The 19,421-nt window shown below is 43.3% G+C and overlaps 2 protein-coding genes across 3 annotated transcripts in view; one reads left to right on the top strand and one right to left on the bottom strand.

Moving 5' to 3' along the window:
• Positions 1-1,330: 1,330 nt before the first annotated feature.
• LOC118777941 (serine/threonine-protein phosphatase 6 catalytic subunit) lies at positions 1,331-5,353 on the bottom strand. Its single transcript, XM_036529209.1, has 7 exons — positions 5,261-5,353; positions 4,143-4,238; positions 3,960-4,025; positions 2,815-2,956; positions 2,398-2,477; positions 1,809-2,018; positions 1,331-1,658 (listed from the first exon to the last, which is right to left on the bottom strand). The coding sequence occupies exons 1-7, from the start codon at positions 5,333-5,335 to the stop codon at positions 1,410-1,412; spliced, it is 918 nt and encodes a 305-aa protein (XP_036385102.1). The 5' UTR covers positions 5,336-5,353; the 3' UTR covers positions 1,331-1,409.
• Positions 5,354-7,591: 2,238 nt separating this feature from the next.
• The window catches only part of LOC118778573 (multiple epidermal growth factor-like domains protein 9), a 57,592-nt gene continuing 45,762 nt past the window's right edge, over positions 7,592-19,421 (top strand). For both annotated transcript variants that reach the window (XM_036530188.1, XM_036530187.1), the window contains exon 1: positions 7,592-8,292. In XM_036530188.1, coding sequence (XP_036386081.1) covers positions 7,743-8,292 — 550 coding nt within the window. In that variant the 5' untranslated portion in view covers positions 7,592-7,742. The remainder of the gene's footprint in view (positions 8,293-19,421) is intronic.

Below are 19,421 nucleotides of genomic sequence, written 5' to 3' on the forward strand. Positions count from 1 at the left end.
TACCGCTCAGGAAAACTGTTCTGTGCTGAACTTGTGCGGCTGATGCAGTCGCGTCCAGCTGCGGCTGTACTGAATTGTGGTGTTTTACAGCCAAACTTGACACACCCGCGCTGCGTGCTGTAGTTGGATCAGATGACGTCCATGCCGTCGAGGCTACATTTGATTTGCTGAATGATTTGTCAGTTAAGAGGAAGGACATCAAATCATAACCTTGCATGGTTGCCATTGGACAAAGAGACATAGCCAAGGTACCAGACCAGTGATACATCAGCACCACCATGTGGCCAATACCTATATTTTTAGCACAAACATTAATTGATCATTTAATGCTGTCAATCACTATTAATAAAGATGAGTGAATACCTACAACCACAGCACTGCAGAAACCAGTACCATTACAACACATTAAGAATATCTGAGAACTGAATTTAATAATAAAGGCATTTTATTTTCAATATTTTAATAGGTATGTAGGTTGCAGTCTCTACAATAATAAAATACAACAAATCTTGAGAAAAGAAAACAAAAAGAGAAAAAAATCAATACAATTATTTGCATGTACAAATTCACCAAAGCCTAATTTGACCCCTCTGCTACAACCCCCACCAACACCACTACTCCCCACCCCCCCATATGTCCTGGCCTAATTTTAAAAGCAGCCACTGGACACCCTCAGAATTGTGACACAGCCACGGTCTTTGAGAGGTGAAAATTCTGCAAGGATAAAGTTTCTCCAGTTTCACCAGAAAAACCAGTAAAATCCTTTACTTTTCTCCTGTCGCACCCCCATCTCCACACACATACACACACACTGAGGAGAGAATAACCCAAAGATTTCCATATTGTTGTGTGCACACATTTTCAGTTCATGTCACCGCTAACACTTTGATCTGAAGTTTGACACATTTTCAGGCTGAAGGCAACGTTGATACTGAAGTTGAGATACTTGCATCCCCCCTCCCAGTTACACTAACTCAAAGTAAGACTTCAAACAGCCTCTTCGAGGCAAAGCAGGTGTATGTCAGGGTGTAGCATGAGAATGCAAAGACCTCATGTGGTAGAGGCCGTATGCAAAAATTACAACAGGGGAACAGCTCAGCAACAGAAATATCAAGATGTACAGAATTTTAGAACTGTTCATCCATTCTTAAATAAGATGGTCTTGGAGTTAAACAATTTCTTATCAAAATTTTGAATCCAAAAGCAGACAGCAAAAAAAAAAATCTTTAAAAAAAAAAAAGGCTCTGCAACAAACCAAATCTTTCAGAAGAATGAGATTGTAAGCTTGGGTATGTTTTCTTTTTAAAAAAAATCATTTCATGATATTATAATAATTAAAAATATAGGGAGAGAGAGAAATAGGGAGGTGGGAGAGGAGGGAGGAGATTGGGCGGGGGGCATGGCTCTGCTCAGAGGAAGTAGGGTGTCGTCGTTCGGGGTGGGATGACCCTCTCGGAGTCGGGCACAGCGCGGAAAAGCTTGGGCTCCCGTGTGTTGACATCTTTGAACACCATGATGGAGGCAATGTTCCCGCAGCGGTAGCAGTAGTTAGGGGCTGACCACACCGTCACCAGCTTCTCATCGAACATGAACTTGTAGCCCTCATGAACCAGCTGGTGCGCCCGGCAAATCAGCTTCAGGTTGTTGATGTGAACAAACTGGAGAGTGAGAGGGTGGGAGAAAAAGAGATGGAGAGGGAGAAAGTGGAAAGAAGGAAAAGAGAAGAGTAACACATAGCATGAAGCTCACCAGAAGATGACTTTGAAAATAAAATGAAGTAACGGGAGAGATGGGCTGCACGCCCTCACCTCATTGGTGACCTTGGCGCCAAACAGCCAGCCAGCACCCCTTGGGCTGATGGCCCAGGTGTCAACATCCTCCGGGTCGGACCACACCAGATCACAGAATGCCCCCTTGTGGGGGATCTCCTGATTGCGCTCAATGGTGCGGATCTGGTCCAGGGTCTTGATGTCAGGAGAGAGTCCACCATGCACACACAGGATCTGCTCGTCTATCAACTGTAGCAGGGAGATACGACCCCCAATCAGAAACACGAGGGAGAAGCCTCTAACGTAGGATACAATTATAGGCCTTAAGGACATAAGAAAGAACATACTCCTGCTGCAGCAGCTACATCCATCACCAAGATGGCAGCAGAGACAGCAGCAGTGGTGGTGTAAATCGAATGCTGCCGATTTGATTATATGCAGGCTTTGAAAGCCGCCCCGGATGAGGTTAAACACTAGGCAGAAGCTGTAGAATGTGGGCAAGAGTGAACATGAGCGGCCACTGTAACTGATACTGGCACAGCTGAGCTCATTTGAAATGTGTATGTAGGCAAGTCCAGGATTAAGGGAAGAACCTGCTTGGTGGGGGGGGGGGGGTGGCTGTACTCACGGCAGCGACTGTCAGCATGTCGAACACTTTCGTGCAGTATCGCCAGGCATTCGCGTTCCCGTACTTCGTTTGGCACTCATCTGAAAGGCAAAAACCGCGGGGGCGAGGACCACCCACTTTTAAAGATACTCTTAAAGACACATCGAAGCCATTCCTGCCATCTCGTCATTCATCTTGTGGCAGACTGTGCCTATGAAGGGCAAGACCAGTATAAATTTGGGTACCAGGCAGTACGACAACGCCATATATGTATATTCACTTATTTAAGTAACCAGCGATGACTGATCACCAAACCACAATCAAATACTGTCCCTGAAAAGTGTAATGGTTCAATCGGCCGAACAGCCTAACATAAGACAATACAAATGACAGCCCGCGCACAGAGCACTAGGAGCTGGCTGAGGACAGGATGCTCACCGTAGAAACCGTACACCTGAGTGATCTGCCGGCTCTCATGGTTCCCTCGCAACAGCGTGATGCGGTCCGGCCACTTGGCTTTTAACGCCAGCAGGTATGTGAATGTCTCCAAGCTGTAATAACCCCGGTCCACAAAGTCGCCCTGCCGCACAACACACACCACACCAGACCCGTGAATTAAGTTCGGCAGGTAAGTCCACTAAGCAATCATGAGACAGACAGGTATTATGATGTCAACATATACGGGGCTATTACTCATCATATACTAGCATATACATTGATTTTTGTTTTATTCATACACATTTACATAGCTGAATGTTAACCAGAGAACTGATGCAAATACCTTATGCCATATAACAGGAGTGGGTACAACCCCTATGTGATTTGAACCCTATGGGTGATGTCTCCACAACACCACGTATCACTGATGAAAGCTTCAATCAGCCTCACAGGCGACAGCTGAAACTGAAATAGTCATGTGTGGAAAACAGGCTGACTAAAGTAAGGGGTCATGCTCACCCCCACACAAAATCAGACACAGTCTTAGGCTGGAGACCAAGGAGAGCTGTTTATATACCTCTGTATCCATGACAACAGAACTAAATCAGAGTTAAATCTCAGCAGTCAATCACAGCAGATTTCACTAGGCAAAGCGCTGAAATTTTCTTAGCCTGCATTACACAGTTCCAGTAAAATTGTTCCTTATTGTTATAAAATCTGTACATGTAGCTTGCTGAAAATGCAGTTTGGAGCTGCAACTGGGCAATCCTCCATACTCACTATATTGGTGCAAAGACAGTGCAACCAATTTGTGTAAATATCAGATTTTTGTTCAATTTCATTTCAATTCAAGGAACAGACTGAAATTCTGTTCACCAATTGAAAAATCAACATGAGACCTGTGATTTTCAATTCAAAAATTGAGATTCAATTCCCTGATTTGACTGACCTGAATGGTAACTTACCCCTACTCTGATAAAAATATTAATATCACCCTTACCAGAAATTTTCAACTGACAAATATTCTATGAGTGGGAGCTGTGTGTCTCTATATTTTCCAAGAAATCAATTCTATTTCTGGTGGCTCCACCAGAACTCTGTCTGTGATTGCGTCAGAATATCAATCCTAACACCTCGATACTTACCATAAAAATATAATTTGTGTCTGGAACCTGCCCCCCGGTTCTGAAGAGCTCACACAAGTCATAAAACTAAAAGCAAAGAACAACACATAACCTGTTAGAACAAGACTTGGAAACGCCGAGGGAAATTATGGTGAACTAAATTATCCACCTTAACTAAAAACGGGGCGAAAAGAACGGGTGTACCTGGCCATGAATGTCTCCGCACACTGTGACTGGAGTGGACACAGGTTGCACGTTGGATTCCTCTAGTAATAGGTCGCAAACATAGTCACACAATCTCTGTGAGGACGACATGCATACTTTAAGTCAACTTTGGTCACCGGTGACTTCAAACAACAATATCACATGTCTTGTCACTCCAAGTTGACGGAGACCCTTTGACGCCATCATCAGAACTGCAAAGCAACATCGTATATATTCTACTTGATATTTGCGATGCTAACTGTTCCGCTATTTAAATAAATATGCGTCATGTGGCACATTAAACACCAACATTCTGTATATTCCATGTAAATCCTATTCATTCTCTAACTAGCTAACGTTAGGCAACTCGATAACCTACACGACATATACCACATAGCTAATATTATCCTAGAAAGAAAACTAAACAGGTCTGTCGTTCTATACACCAGGAAAGTAGCACACGCATCAAATATCTGCTTACTCAAGCATATAATGTTATTTCTAAATGCCACCGACTACATCGGGAGCAACGGTTAACTTTACCAAGAGAGCGAACGTAATCGCAGTGTATGGGAACCAGTTAGCAAGCCAGCTAACGTTAGTTATACGAGCAGAAGGAATACAAGGAAGAATAGGCAACGCTGCTTATTCCATGTTGAACATTGTTTCAATGGCTTATCATATTCAACATATCCTTTTGGACAATTATTTATTTTCGCTAGTAAACGTCAGTTTTTAACTGATACCGTGTCATAACTCCTGCACTGGGGCTGGACCGGTTTTGAAAGTAAAGTTAGCTGGCAGCGTAGCTAACAAGAAAACCACAGCTAATACCTTTAAGCGATTGCTCCGCTGAACAATCATAAATGTGAGAACCTCTTAGTTAGACAGTGAGCTATTTCAGTACTATCCAGCTCGCTAGCTTGCTGGCTAAACGAACAAACGAAGCAGCGCTAGTAACCATAGCTAGCTAACTAGCAACTCTTATTCCGCTCTGAACAAGAGAGCCTAGCCAAAGCTAAGTTAGCACTTAGCTATAATGTTTTGAACAAAGTCAGACTTTTAATTAAACTAATGTTACTGTCCGGTTGAGGCTGATAAGACAAGTTGCTCTTTACCTTTAAATCGTTTTCTGGTAGGTATTTACACTGTCTTGCAATTTCGACATACTTATCCAGGTCTAACGGCGCCATTTTAAGGATAACAACTGCTACAGGAGGCAAAGGGGAAGAACTGCTACGTCACTTCCTCTTTCTGACAAACAAGTTGGGCTTGCAAAATGTGCGTTTTACGACGCCTCTCAATTTCATTTTCGATAAAAAATAATGCACGCTAGACGTAGAGAGAATGTCATACATATATATAACTTTATGAGCCTGCAAGTGTGGGCTAATAATTTGAACTCAAACCATAGTTGTCGCTGTGTAGGGGATCAAATCTGCGCAATTCCTTGTGTTCATAAGTATGAGTCCTGCGTGCATCTGGGTGTATTGCGCGAAGAGAAGTCCTACTTCATCAGCTGCTTCGATAGATAGCATTCTTGTGTTTGTGTTAAAGTCCTTTTCTTCTTGCATGCATTCATGCCCATATAGACACTATAGCTCAGTCATAAAACAGAGGTATTGTGTATGGATCGAAAAGCAGCTTGAAAAGCATACATGGCAGTATATAACATGCGTTCTTACTACGTAATCTGGGTATGTGGCATTGGATAATAATGTAATGTAACATAATGGACAAAGGCACCCGAGGAAACAATCTAGTTAACCAATTTTTCTTTGAACCTCAGTTCCAAGCACTGACCGCACGGGGCACTGTTGCATTAAAAATAAGCGAGCCCTTAACTCTCACACAGGTTAGTACCACGTTTCATCACTAGTTAGAACCAAAAGGGTGAGCGTCTTCAAGATCATAATACACGCGCTTCTTAAAATATATTTGGAGTCTGTTCTGTGACCTTTCACCTCCTGTTACAGTAAAGCAAAGGTATGCACCCTATTTGATGGTACGGCCACAGGTAATGCTTTTAATATTCAGAGGACTAATGTGTGGTGTAGTGGGTATAGGACATGGGTTTGTAATTAGTATTTAGAATTTAGTCATTAGATCTGATTTTCAGATGGGGTGCTAGCATTGGAACTTGCCTTGCTGACATCACACGTATATTAGCCTACGTCTCATCTGTCTCCTGGGCAGACGACTTCTATTAAGGAAGGGACCACTACTACCGCTAATGATAATGATTTGTCTTAAAGTCTTCGTGTGACAGGGTAGCATGTGTGTGGCAACCTGCAAACTGTATTTTACTTTAAAGATCATTACTTGGCAGTTGAAGCGTCACATGTATTTTACGCATTGACTCCCATTAGAAGTTGTAACACTGATGATTTGGTATCGTCGCTGCTTTTAGCCTAAACCATTTGTATTTACTTTTGTAGGTCACTCTGGATAAGAGCGTCTGATAAATGACCAAATGTAAAACGTAAATTAGTTCTTTTTTCTCGAACTGTTGTCTTTGTGAAAGCTGGGGAGTGACCAGTCACTGCAGCTGGGACGGTGTAACCCATTTATACAGGGGGACCACCGTGATTGTGTGTGTGTTAAACCATATTGGAGGAACAAAATGTATTTTCAATGATGTACTTTTGCATGACAAAGGATGTCTTGGAGTGGTGAATTTATTTGGGCTTGAGACCACGGTCTTGTAGTACAACCATTTGTATTCATTGGTATGTATATTGGGGGTATCAAGGTGGCATGCGTGACGTGTGAGCCCAAAACAGTGACTCGGCACTTCTTGAAGCATTGCCAAAGTAATGTGAGCATTCAGTCGATCGCAGTCATTTACCAACCGAGTGCAGTTTTGGTCCTCGCCATAGGAAGGTGCTAATACATTGGCAATTTCTTTCATTCTGTGACCAATTTTTGTTTATTTTTCTCGCGGCCGCCGAACAGTATTTTCACACAAAAGAAATGGAAAATTGGCCTTGCGGTCAAATTGAAAGAAAAGAAAACGGGGCAAGCTTATTGCATGAAAACGACATACATGCGTGCTGGATATAACGAACAGCCAAGTGAATGTTAGCAAACTGCTCCCTGACGAAAAGATGATTGAAACGTATTGAACTTGAAGCCTAATATGAGAGATAGAGGTTTGATGGCTTGTGCATGTCTGAAGAGTGAGGGATTTAATTAAAACGTATAACATGCCAACGGTGCTTAGCCACCTCACCGAGGTTCTGCCCGTGGTACAGTTCTTCAGAAATTCATTCGTTCGAAACAAGGCGGCCCCTAGGTGCTGAATTACCATGTTCTCCCGACCCCTCCCTTTAACCCTCTCCATTGGTTGAAAAGTACGCCCATCTTACAGGATTTTCACACGGGGGTTCGGTTGAGAGCTAACGTGGTAGAGTAAACGGTGCCGGGCTGTCATTTGCGGATGAGTTTGCCGCAAGAGCAGGCGTCTGGGCAGGCAAGGCTGGGAGCTCTAAGAACCACATTGGAGGCAGGGGCGGAGGAGGAAAGTGGATTATTACAAGGTCGTTGGTTTTTCACCGATCATTGCTTCTAGGGATTTACATGGAGAGGTAAATCAGCAGCATGAAGTGCAGACCCGTAGTGATGTTTGTACCCCCAGCTTTGGAATTTCTTTTGTTTTTATGCACAATTGGATTATCAGAAGCTGCACCTCGCATCAACGCCAAGGATGCTTCGCCTGCCGAGAGGCACCCTCGTGCTGTCTCCGAGACCACCTCGGAACTGCAAAACACCTCAATGCCCAACCACTTACCTGAGGAGAAATTCGGAGATGGCACGATAGCTGTGCTAACGCCAGCTACCGCCACGACTGTGGCAACACGGACGTCTGTCAGTACAGTACAACCTGCAACCACCATAACATTAAGCGCCACCACCGCACCCCTCAAAACAGTGGAACCTATTACCAAAACGAGAGACGCTGCAGCAAACACAAAGCCGAGAACTGAAACTGATTCGGTTCTCACAACCTACATCGAGTCATCCACTTTGTTGTCAACTACTGCTCTTTCCACAGTAGAAACGCAACAGACCAAGGTATCATCGGTGACCAATTCATGGTTTACGGAAGACAGCGCTCCGCCAATTGTCACCACCACCGAGAGTGGGCAAGGTGAGTCATCTTAACGCTCAGGTGCCGTTGAGACCAAACTTACAGTGAAACTGAAATATCGCTCAGATTTCTCTGAAATATCTGAATCCACCCTATAATACTTTCAGAGTTGAAGCGACTAGCTGTTTCGATTTTTTTGTTTTTCATAAGCATAGCTGTAGCTCGATGCCGCCACTGTAGTCATACCTGTATTGCTTTCTGCGGAATCGAGCACCCGAAACATAGTTTCCAATTTCGTTCGTTTGGGTGATCATTACGCACAGCGACTAAGGGAAAAAAAACAGGCATAACATAAACGAATTGCCATAATGCGGTTACACTTCCTTCTGCATTTTATGCCGTATAGGCTATTACATGGGTTTTGTGTCCACTAGAGAAAGGCATCGGATTAAATGGTAAAGTCAACGTAGTGGTTGATGTTATTGAACCGCTGTCAGGTAACTGGATCGTTACCTACTAAAACAATTAAGGGTAGCAAAACTGACTAACCTAAAATATTAGATTCTGATCTAATATATATGTACGTTCAGCACAAATAAGCAGATTTCAGAAATGATTGTTTCTCTCCATTATACTTGTAGCTGGTGACTTCCCGGGGATTGTTGTGTATTCCATATATATTTCCATAATGAGGGTACATCCACTGTTAAGTATCTCTCGCCCACTGCCTTGCACGTCTAACCCAAAGAACGGACTTTAAGAGAAGACGCAGCACCAGTGCCTTTATGTAAGCTTTACTAACAGCGCGAGGATGCAACCAGCCTTTTTTTTTCCAGGGAAAGGCTCAAAATGTCAGATGTTCGAGTGCCATCAAGCCCGAGAGAGCGCCGCATAGCAGACGATTTTGTGCACGGGAATATAAACTCAGCTCTACGTAGGATATCTTTCCGTGGATCGTGAGATCAGTGCTGGCTGTCTGCGAGCCTTCTGCAGACTGCCGTCAATTTGCAGTCAAGAATCGTTTTGGTGAGCAGGAGCTCAGCGCACAGTAGCACAATCAAATGGACGATACAGAGCAATAGGTGACCATTGGGTAGACCATGTTAATGGTGCTGTTCCCATTCATTTAATGTGCTTTTACCCTCAGGCTTACACCAACGGGCCAGCGTTGGGCTTGTTATACCACTGCACTCATTCAAACACACTGGTGTTTTCCCTGCCCGGGCCTCTGTCTTAAATTGATATGGTTTGGCTACACCAGTGAAAATGTTTTTTTTTTCTTCGCTCATTGGCATAGAAATTTTAATAGTTTGTAGATTGGTTTTCGACCAACCTGTTCTCATGGTGTCCCCTGTATTGTTCAACCTGTTGACCCTTATTCTTCATATAAATATTTGTGTCTAGATTGAATTTAAGTTGCAGGACTTGCACGGCTTACAACATAAGCAACAACTAGGCAGGTTTTTCAGTCTGTAGAAAAAACCATGAATGGCTGGGATGGTGTCTTGAAGCTCTTGGAGTTATCTTTTTAGAAACCATTCCCACCTTCTCTCTTCAAAATATGAAAACCTGTTGCCATGATAAGTGCTTTTTGATGGGTTTGTCAGAATGGAAATGGGGTTTCCACCGCTTGGCAACACTGTCAGTGATTTAAGATTACATGTGCTTTATGGATGCAACATTTTTTTCAAATTTCCCCCTCCTTTCTTCTCTTCATCTCTTTCTCTCACTCCCTCTCCCATCTTTCCCTTACAATTCATCTGTCCCTCCCTCTCTACCCCTTATTCAGTCTCTTTGCTGTTGTACTCTGCATGTTTCCTATCATCCTCTCTCTCCCTCACTCCCTCCCCTTCTTCTATCTCTCCCTCTCTCTGTAATGCTTTCTCATTCTTTCATTCCCCTCTTATGTCTCCCTGCACTGCAACCTTCTTCTCTGTCTCCATGACTCCATCGTTTCCTCAAGCCTTCCCAGCAGTAGTGCTGCATGGCTGCTGCAGTAGCCCAGTCAGAGCCGTCTACTCTCTGAGGAGAATAAAGAAAACAGAATGAATTAATAAGAAGTAAAGAAACTGTTAACTTCACATTTTTCTCACCTGTTTGTTTTTTTCTTAAGTATGATATTTGGCCCTCATGAAATATGCACATGGCTGCTACTTGCAAAAGAGGAGTCACTTCAGGCTGAAGGTTGGAGTGCAGAAGTTCTCAGGACACTCACGCCCTAGGGTGATCAGTTCCAGGCCTTACCTGAGACAACACCCAGCTGTCTTAACTGTCAGCTCTCTAGACCCTTTCTGATTCAGATTGGCCTTATTGACAAGGGTGTGTACACCACTCAAGCACAGTGGAAGAGATTTAATCTAAAAAAGTAAACATGTGCCTGCCCTGCTATGTCTTTGTAAGGATCACCCCACCTTTCTCTCCAAATACAAAATACAAACAGAAGCTATACCTCTGTTTGCAATACTAGTAAAGTGTTCTACTTATTTCGCTCTCCCCTGTCTCTGTTTTAATCAGTCAGTCAAGCAGTCATTGATTAAATGATTGGTTTCTCTGTTGACATTCTGTCCTCTTTCCCTCTTTCACTGTTGACATTCTGTCTTCTTAAATTCACACGTCCCTACTTGGTTTTTCTGATGGTTAATGTTCTGCTTATATGTCCTCTTAATTTAGTTTTTGTCTCTTTTTTATGATGTGCTATTTGGGATTTCTCCTTAGCTTGCCAGAGCCCTTTTTGTCTGATATATTAAAAAAGTATATATATATATATATATTATTGTTTTAATTAAACCTATCAGCAATATTTCTGCTGTAATCAAAGTTACGTATTTCTGAAAAACATACCTGGGCTCACAATATTTCCTCATTTGATACTGCACTTCACCTTCGGTAATTGCATTGTCTTCCTTGCAAGTTTTCCTCCGTTCTTCCTCACTTTACCTTTTCCAGTCACAGTGTTATGATTAGATGACATATGTCAAAGCTGGAGCACAGGGAGAAATTCACAAGCCCAATTAGATGCTGTTCACTGTTCCCCCAAAAGTCACAAAAAACTTAAAGAGTGATAATACCTATTCCAAGACCAGGTTTTCTAGTCTATGCATCAAAGCATGTGAACATGCCTAACGCTGAAGCCTTCAAGTGCTGGAGGCATCAATGTTACAACCGTTAGTCTGTTAGTCTGTGAACCACATGTAGTCACGCAAACAAGATCACCTCCGACGTGAAAACATTTTGTATTGCAAGCCAGCCATTCACCAATTCATTGGAACTGGGTGGAATTCTTTTCAGTTAGTGTTTTTTGTTAGGGTGTTCAAGGTAGCTGGCTAGACCAGTTCACCATACTTGAAGGGATAGGCAGTTCAAACTGAAAGTGTTTGTGGGTTCTTGGGAAAAAAAACAAATCATTTACAACTCAAACTAACAGGAAAGGTGTCCCATCCAGTAATCCAGCCTCTCTGTGCGTGGGCGATAGTAAGGCCAGGAAGTATGTGGAAATGTGTTGCGAAAAATGACTCGCTGATCCATGGACACTAACCTGAAAGAACTGCCATGGAAAGTTTTTTCTTTTATTGTATTTTTTTTTTTTTTTTTGCACGCAAGCAGCTCCACCTTATAGCTTTAGCTTTAGATATAGCTCTCTCTCTCCTTCTGTTCCCCCTTCCACTCTTCCTGGAGTTAACCCTCACTCCGATCTTCTGAAAAGTGAGGGTCTCATCTGATAGTTTCTCTTCCATATTTCCAGGTTACGAAAAAAACACACGTAAAGGGTAGAGCCCTGTTTCCCAGACGAAGCACTTCAGTTTTGACACTGGTATGTTCTAGAACAGTATGGATGAGTGATGATAATTACAATTTGAAAAAAAAGAAAACTCATAGTGTCCTGGGCACACAGGAACACAATCACCTACTTTCCTGAAATGCCTGGGCATCTCGGATGTATCTTCTGAACCAGAGGATCTTTGAAACAGGTTTCTGTTCTTGCTCTCAGAGTGGAATCTTTCTTCTGTGAATAGTGATGGACAAAAGCCCAGCTTGACACAACATGACATACAGAGCTCTTTTAAAAAGGAGGGAAAAACAACCTTTGGTGCTTTTGGATGGCATTTGAAGGGCACTTTTTTTCTCTTTTTCCTGAGAGGTTATGGTCTTGTAATTCAGCTTCTTGAAAAAAGGTTTAGCAGAACCACAACCCACTTTTGGGTGTCTGTCAAAGCATGTCCAGGTAGCGTATGGTTTTTACCATTTTACCATGGAATCAGGAATGGACATCTCTCTGAATGGGTCATGGTGTAGACTTGCTCAAAATGTTAAGGTTAGGGATGTAACCATTCTGTCAAATGCACTGTCAGTCAGAAGCGGGCATGTTGGTAGTAAAATGTAATTGTTGACAGTTTTCACCAACACATGATATTTTAGGAGGTGTGGGATCTTCTCTTTCCCATTTCACGATTTTCAGTTTAAGAGATGGCTAACAGGCACAGGAGTAGCCTACTGTATGTAGCAACTGCATTTGATTGCAGAGAAGTGAGTGCTTTTACACAAAAATAACAGATTGCATTCAATTCAGGCATTGCTGATAAGTGTTTCAATTCTGTTTAATTAGGAGAAACTTTTCTTTTAATTTTATGAAGATATTGTTGCTGTGGTAGATTGTTTAACGTAATGCACATTTAGTTGGTATAAAGTGGTCAAAACATTCACAGTAGTTGGACATAGCACTGTTCACAATGCAATTGTAACTTATGTAAATGAGCAAAATTAATTTTTGCTAGCTTGTTAGATAGAGATACTAAAGATGATTATTCACATGTGGCCCCAACTTTGTTTCCATGGTGCTCTTTCTCCCTTGAATTAAAAAAGAGGAAATGGCACTCAGCACAGCGTGGAATTTTTTTCTTTTAAAAGAGAGAACTTTGAAATTAACAGAAGTCTGCTTTGATTGGTGTGCTCCGGGCATGGTGGATAGGGAGCTGGCTTTGTAACCATAGGGTTGTAGGGTTCATTCCCAGGTGGGGTGCTACTGTTGTACCCTTCAGCCAAGGTACAAAACCTGAAATAATTCAGTACATCATGCTTCCAAAAAGAAGGAGAATATGTGCATTGTCAAGCACTTATACCCTGTAAAATGTTACATGGACGACATTTAGGTGTGATTCCCTCACCTTCCTGTTACCCCAGGGCTCTACTTACTAATCCCTGCCCAGTTGTCTCAGATGGTTTTCCCTACACTCCAGGTCTACACAGGGTCTGTGTGCCCCTGTCAGCACATGCTGTTCTCAGTTTGATCAAAGTACCTAATTACGCTGAACGTGTGAAGCCACACTGCATGGGTCTAAGGGCTCATGACATGTCCCCCCACCCCATCAAAAGGATATTTTCAAGTTGTTCCTTCATAAATTTATGGAAGTAGTTATAGTTAGTTCTAAAACTTTAAACAGCATCATCATAAAAACAAAACATCAAATAGATTAATAAAACAATTATAATGAAATGAAATGATTATCCCATGCACCCCCTGGAGACATGCCATGTGTCCCAGTTTGTCCCACTTTCTGTTTAAGAGTAATTGTGTTGATCTGTCTGATAAATTTCACAAGCTTTCATTCTATAGTGGTTCACTATAGAACAGCAAAGGCCTTCTGGGAAATCCCAGCTTACTGGAAGCTCCTGTGGTTAATGGCACCTTCCTTGTAGTGTTGTTTCTGTTTGTGGAAATGTTATCTGCGGGTTATCTTTTGGGTTTGGTTTACCTGTTTTCATGGATATGCATCACAGCATCGGGAAGTGCACCTGCAGGCCCAGAGATGCCACTGATGTGTAGCTGCCTGCTGAGAAGAATCTAGGAAGGTGAGCAGAACTGCATGGCCTAGACACTGTATATGCAGATGCAGTGAGACTCCGGACCGAAAGCTGGTGGGTCCAAGTCCCTGCTGTGTCATAAATCACAGCGCTTTCACTTAATTGCTTCAGTGAAATCCAGTACACGTGGTCCTGGATGAGGACGCTGGTTGAATGAAGAATAGGCAGGGGGTGTGTGAAAGGGGACAGATGGAGGGATGCAGTGTGCAGTGTCTGAATGCATGTATTTCTTTACCGTTCTGAATTCTGCTGGAACCAAACAGGAAAGTTTGTGATTAACATTTCTTTCATTTCCTTTAGTAGCCATATAGCCCGTCAAATTGTACACATTTGCGCGCGTGCACACACACACACATATGCAAACACACAAATTGACACAGTCCATACCACACACAGTTCTTTGCCTTATCTGTCAGAGCAGGACTCTCTGAGTATGTGCTGTGTGCATGTGTATGTATGTGGTATGTACAGTACAGTGCAGGCATGTGTCTGTGTAGTATGTGTGTGCGTATGCGTACCTCTGGTCTTTCCAGCCACTATCTCGTGTATTGAAGCTGTGAGAAGCACAGGGTTGCGCCACACTTAGGTATTTTTCCCATGAATTTTTCCTGAAAAGGACCAGACAAGCAGTTTGCTGGAAAAGTAGAATGACCAGCTGTTCCACTGCTGCTCCTCTGCTGTGCCATAATTGAACATGGAGAGAATTACAACCCGGGGAGAAACAGCAGCGAACACCACAGCAAGAGGAAGCCATGTATAGATGTCTGTACCAACCACAGACCTTTGGATCACTAGGGAACTAAAGTAACATTATGAGCATTTCTCTCTGTGTGTAGGAAGACTATTTTATATGATACCAGCGCAAATGGCAACAAAAAAACAACCTCATGTCCAAGGCTGAACTATTGTTACTTATGTAGACCAACATAACCAGTATTTCCTTGTTGGCAAAATTTAGTCAAATTGGTTGATTCTGGTGTTTTGTTGTGCATGCCAGTTGTTTTAAGGATTTTATTGACAGGCCATTGAACCATTGAACATTAAAGCAATTATTGTTTCAGTTTCTTACAGTGATAGAATTTAATGTCATAATTTGCAGCATGTGCGTACATACATGCTGTGTGTGTGTGTGTGTGTATGTGTGTGTGTTTGGTCTCAGAACAGCCTACTGCCTCAAGGAGCATAGTGATCTATTGATTGACAGTGCTGATCAGTGGTGCAAAGCAGATGAGTGTTTGTTTGTGTTGTTAATCCTTCTAATGGGGGAGGGGAAAAGTGTCACGCAGGGAGAACAGTGGTGTCTGCAGTCTGGCTGATTTCTCATTGGATGAGCAGAACCCAATCGGCAACCTTCCTTCCCATATCTGTGCTGCTCAATTGTAAATGCAAAGGGGCAGACATTAGAGTGACATTCCAGGACATGAAAGCACATGGCTGAAGCGCTGAACCCTGAGTGTGCTTGCATCCCTCAGCATAGCGCTTAGCCTGAATTGATTTACTGCATGCCCAGCTGCATAAATGGATAATACACAGGGGCAGCACTGAGGTGTGGTGCAGGCCCATCACCCAGTAGTTGCCAGTTCAACTCCCAGGTGTGCCACTGCTGTTGTACCCATGGGTAAGGTGCTTACCCTGAACTGCCTCAGTGAGCATCCAGCTGTATAAATGGATGATGTGTCAGCTATGTAAGTCACTCTGGTTAAGTGTCTGTTATGCAAATAATTAAGAGTTGTAATAATAATAAAGTAGACCTAGGGGCACACAGCTCATGGTGACAGGCAGGAAAACAATGCGAGGCACCATTAGTACACATTGCAGTTACTGCACTAATATTTAATATAATCAACCAAAAAGGAATGGCGTAAGCAGCTTAACATTCCCCACCCCCACCTGCCGATTTTTATTTATCTCCTATGAAATCATCCCTGTTCCAGGTCAGCTTTGTGTCACCAGTGTCCCTCTTGGCTTGTGTGAAGATCCAGATGTATAATTGAGGTGGTCCCACTCCTGCACCCCCATGAATGTGATGATGATGAGAGTGATTTGGGGCCTATTCGTCACACCCGCGAGACGGGTAGGCAGGCTCGCATCCTCCCTTTGTACATCTTCCCACTAATCCTTCCCTTAATGTTCTTTTTGCAGCTTGTAAAATGTTTCAAGGTGGCGGTGCTTTTTTGGCAACTCTGTTCACAGAGGTCGAGTGCCTCTGTGGCTCATGGAAACAGATCCAGGGTGCCACAACTGGGGGTGTAAATTTGAATTGAAGTGTCATAGAAATGTTCTGACCTGTTAACTCCTGCATAGTTTTCTTTAGAGGTAGTATAGTCATTTGATACCACTTGCATCAACTGAGTTTTTTGCTTTTTCCAGTATGACTTCTGGTCCTGAACTTCAACACTCATGTCTGTGTTTCATGCATTGTTGAAGATGAATTGTTGAGTCTCTGTGCCTCTAATTTCTGTCATAGGGGTTTCAGTACTACTCTAGCATTTGCAATGGGTAATTGATTTGATGTTCTCCTCTTTTTTTGTCAGAGGATGATTCTCTCAATCCCTGTAATTTTAGCGCAAGAACATTGAGGGGAAAATCGTCATTATAACGAAAGGCATAAATTCATTCTGGTAAGATACCCCTGGTCACACCATTAACATTGGCCTGTGGTAGTTTCACTGCCCTTAATGGATACCACAGGTTTAATCTGGGATTCTGTTAGTAAATTCCTCCACCGTTTAATTCGACTCATTCAGATGAATGATGTCCAGCGAAAGTGATGAGCCAGTCTGGGCCTGCCAATCTTTTAATCAAGTGTTCTGGGGGGTAATGCAGTGCCGCCACCCCCCCAGAGCTGTAGAAGATGATAAGGATTGCAGCCCTGGCTGCTTCTGAGATGTTGTGACGTTCATTATATGCTACAGTATTGGTTACCTAATAACATTCTTAGCGAAGATGTTGCTCACATTTCTGTCTTTTGGGATGCCTGATAATTGGCAGGACTTCTGTTCGCTCTTTGTGCTGAATGAAAACTGTGAAGAATGCAGGCCTTCCCTTTTAGTCTAAAGCACTGATTCTCAATCCTGCTCCTGGGGCCCCCCTGCTCTGCATGTTTTCCATCTTTCCCTGCTCTACCTACCTGACTGAACTCATCAGTGGCACTTTTGATTAGCTGGGCACACCTGATTTAATCAAGAGCTCACACTAATTTCAATCAGGGGTGTTTGGAGCAAGAATGGATAGCAGTCCAGGAGTAGGATTGAGAAACACTGGTCTAAAGGAACTAGCCCGTGGAAGGTGCTCCTTATTTAAAACTGGCAAACTTGTTTATCATAAAATACAATCAGAAATAGGATTAGGACAGTGATCTGTTTGAAGGCCATATCCTAGCCTCCTCTGCTTGTTACTCACAGGACATTGGTCTCTGGAGAGTACGGGAGGGCCTTATGGCCCTGATCCTGTAGCTGGTACCCCTCATCCTGGGCCCCCTTCTCCTCCCCCCAGAAGAGCGGACCATCCCTGCGGAGATTATCAGATTTTCCCAGCGCTCGTCCCCTCTAATCCCCGCCCTGATTGCCCGCCTGTTCTCCAGAAGGGCTCCGTTAGGGAAGCCTGCTTTCATTTCCCTGATGGATCTCAGGGGTCATGGGGGCCGGGGGTGGGGTCAAGGGGTGTTCAGCTGCCATGTGATCAAGCTCACTGCACAAAAATAAACCCCTCAATTATCTCAGATTTCTGAATTATTCCTAAATTCGTTTTTCATCTGGTGCCAGGTCTTAATTTACATAACGACAATGCCATTGTGCTGAAAGGATGCAGGCGCATTTCACAGCATGTAGCTTAGGTGTGGGTACAGGGTCTGAGTCCTGTGGCTGGAATGCCATGGGGTGCGTTGCTGTCTGAGAGACGCAACAGTGTGGAATAGAACTTAGAAGACCTTCAAAACTCACTTGGTGGAAATTATGTCAAAATGGTTATAATGTCTCTGCCTCCTTCAGGAAAAGGCTTTGGGGCTTTGAGGCAGACTGCACAGGTCCTGGATCAGGCTGTGAGGGCAAAACGCTGAGTGGTTTCTGGGCCCCAGTAAGCTCTAAAGCCACATGCACACTTTGGGAGATTTTGTTACGCAACGCATTTGCACGCAATCGAACACTTAAGCATGGATATCCCTGCATCTGTTTGTTAGCAGTGGCCTCCTGTAGAGGTGCATGTTTCAAGTGAACCTAATGATTCTCTCTGATTAGTTTTGCCCCATGTGTGAACCTTTGGAAATTGAAAATCCTAAAGCAATGATTTGTGATATCTGCAAATGATATCTGCATTTCAGCGACCACATCTCAATGACTGCCAGATCATGCAGATTTGCTCTGTACAACATCATGTGACCATACAGGCAGTCTTTCATGTGGGGTTAAAAAAGATTGTTCACTTCACGCAATCAAAGTCTGAAGTTGCTGGTGGCTCCACCATCCTTCCACAGAGTCACTTCACCTGTGCAATCTTGGTGTGGACACAAAAAAATCATGGCTATCATTAATGAATCATCAGATGAGCTTTGATTCAGCTATTTTATAAACACTGTGAAGTATCAACGGAGTCTGCAGTTCAAGCGCTTACGTAATGCAAGCCGATTGGATAAGAGTGGCTCCACCTTTTTGATGCATAATTTTCCAGTCCTGGAGAGGTTGAACCCACATGCTGGATGGTGCAGACTAGCTTCTTTGCTTTCTAGAGGAAACTCAAGGGTTAATTTTCCGTTGTGTGCATACTGTGGGCTTACAGTGGTCTGTCCTTGCTCATCAGGTCCTTCAAGCAGAAGAGCAACAACACAGCCACAGCCAAAAGTCTCAGCTGCAACACATTCTCTCTCAGCGTTGCCCTGTAACTGAACTGTACCGAGTAGCCTCTGCATGGATAGATAGGAATGGAGGAAACGGGAGAGAGAGAGAGAGAGAGAAAGATGGGGAGAGAAAGGTACAGAGGGTGTGAAAGTAAGAAGAAAAGGGAGAGCTTTTGAGAATGAGAGAAAATATGTGTGTGGGTGGAGATGTCTCTCCCCTCTCTCTCTCTCTCTCTCTCTCTCAAACACACACACACACACACACACACACACACACACACACACACACACACACACACACCTACCTGTGCCTGCTTATGTGCCTGCCTGATTTCTCCCACAGGTCCTGAGATATGCCAACATTGGTATGACTAAGCTGTCACAGTGACAGTCATTCCAGTTCCTTAATTTATTTGACTGAAGTCTTCATACGAGATGACATCAGCATCAATGCAGGCTACCACACATCCTTGCTGTATGAAACTCAGTAGTTTTGTAA

This window comes from Megalops cyprinoides, chromosome 5 (genome assembly GCF_013368585.1).
Source record: "Megalops cyprinoides isolate fMegCyp1 chromosome 5, fMegCyp1.pri, whole genome shotgun sequence".
Classification (NCBI taxonomy): domain Eukaryota; kingdom Metazoa; phylum Chordata; class Actinopteri; order Elopiformes; family Megalopidae; genus Megalops; species Megalops cyprinoides.

Excerpts from the sequence above, each read along its gene's own strand:
- LOC118777941 (XM_036529209.1), bottom strand. The coding sequence starts at position 5,335 with ATGGCGCCGTTAGACCTGGATAAGTATGTCGAAATTGCAAGACAGTGT. Across the intron at positions 2,478-2,814 it reads TCAGGTGTACGGTTTCTACG|ATGAGTGCCAAACGAAGTAC; the intron begins GTGAGCATCCTG and ends TTTGCCTTTCAG. Across the intron at positions 1,659-1,808 it reads GCGCCAAGGTCACCAATGAG|TTTGTTCACATCAACAACCT; the intron begins GTGAGGGCGTGC and ends CTCACTCTCCAG.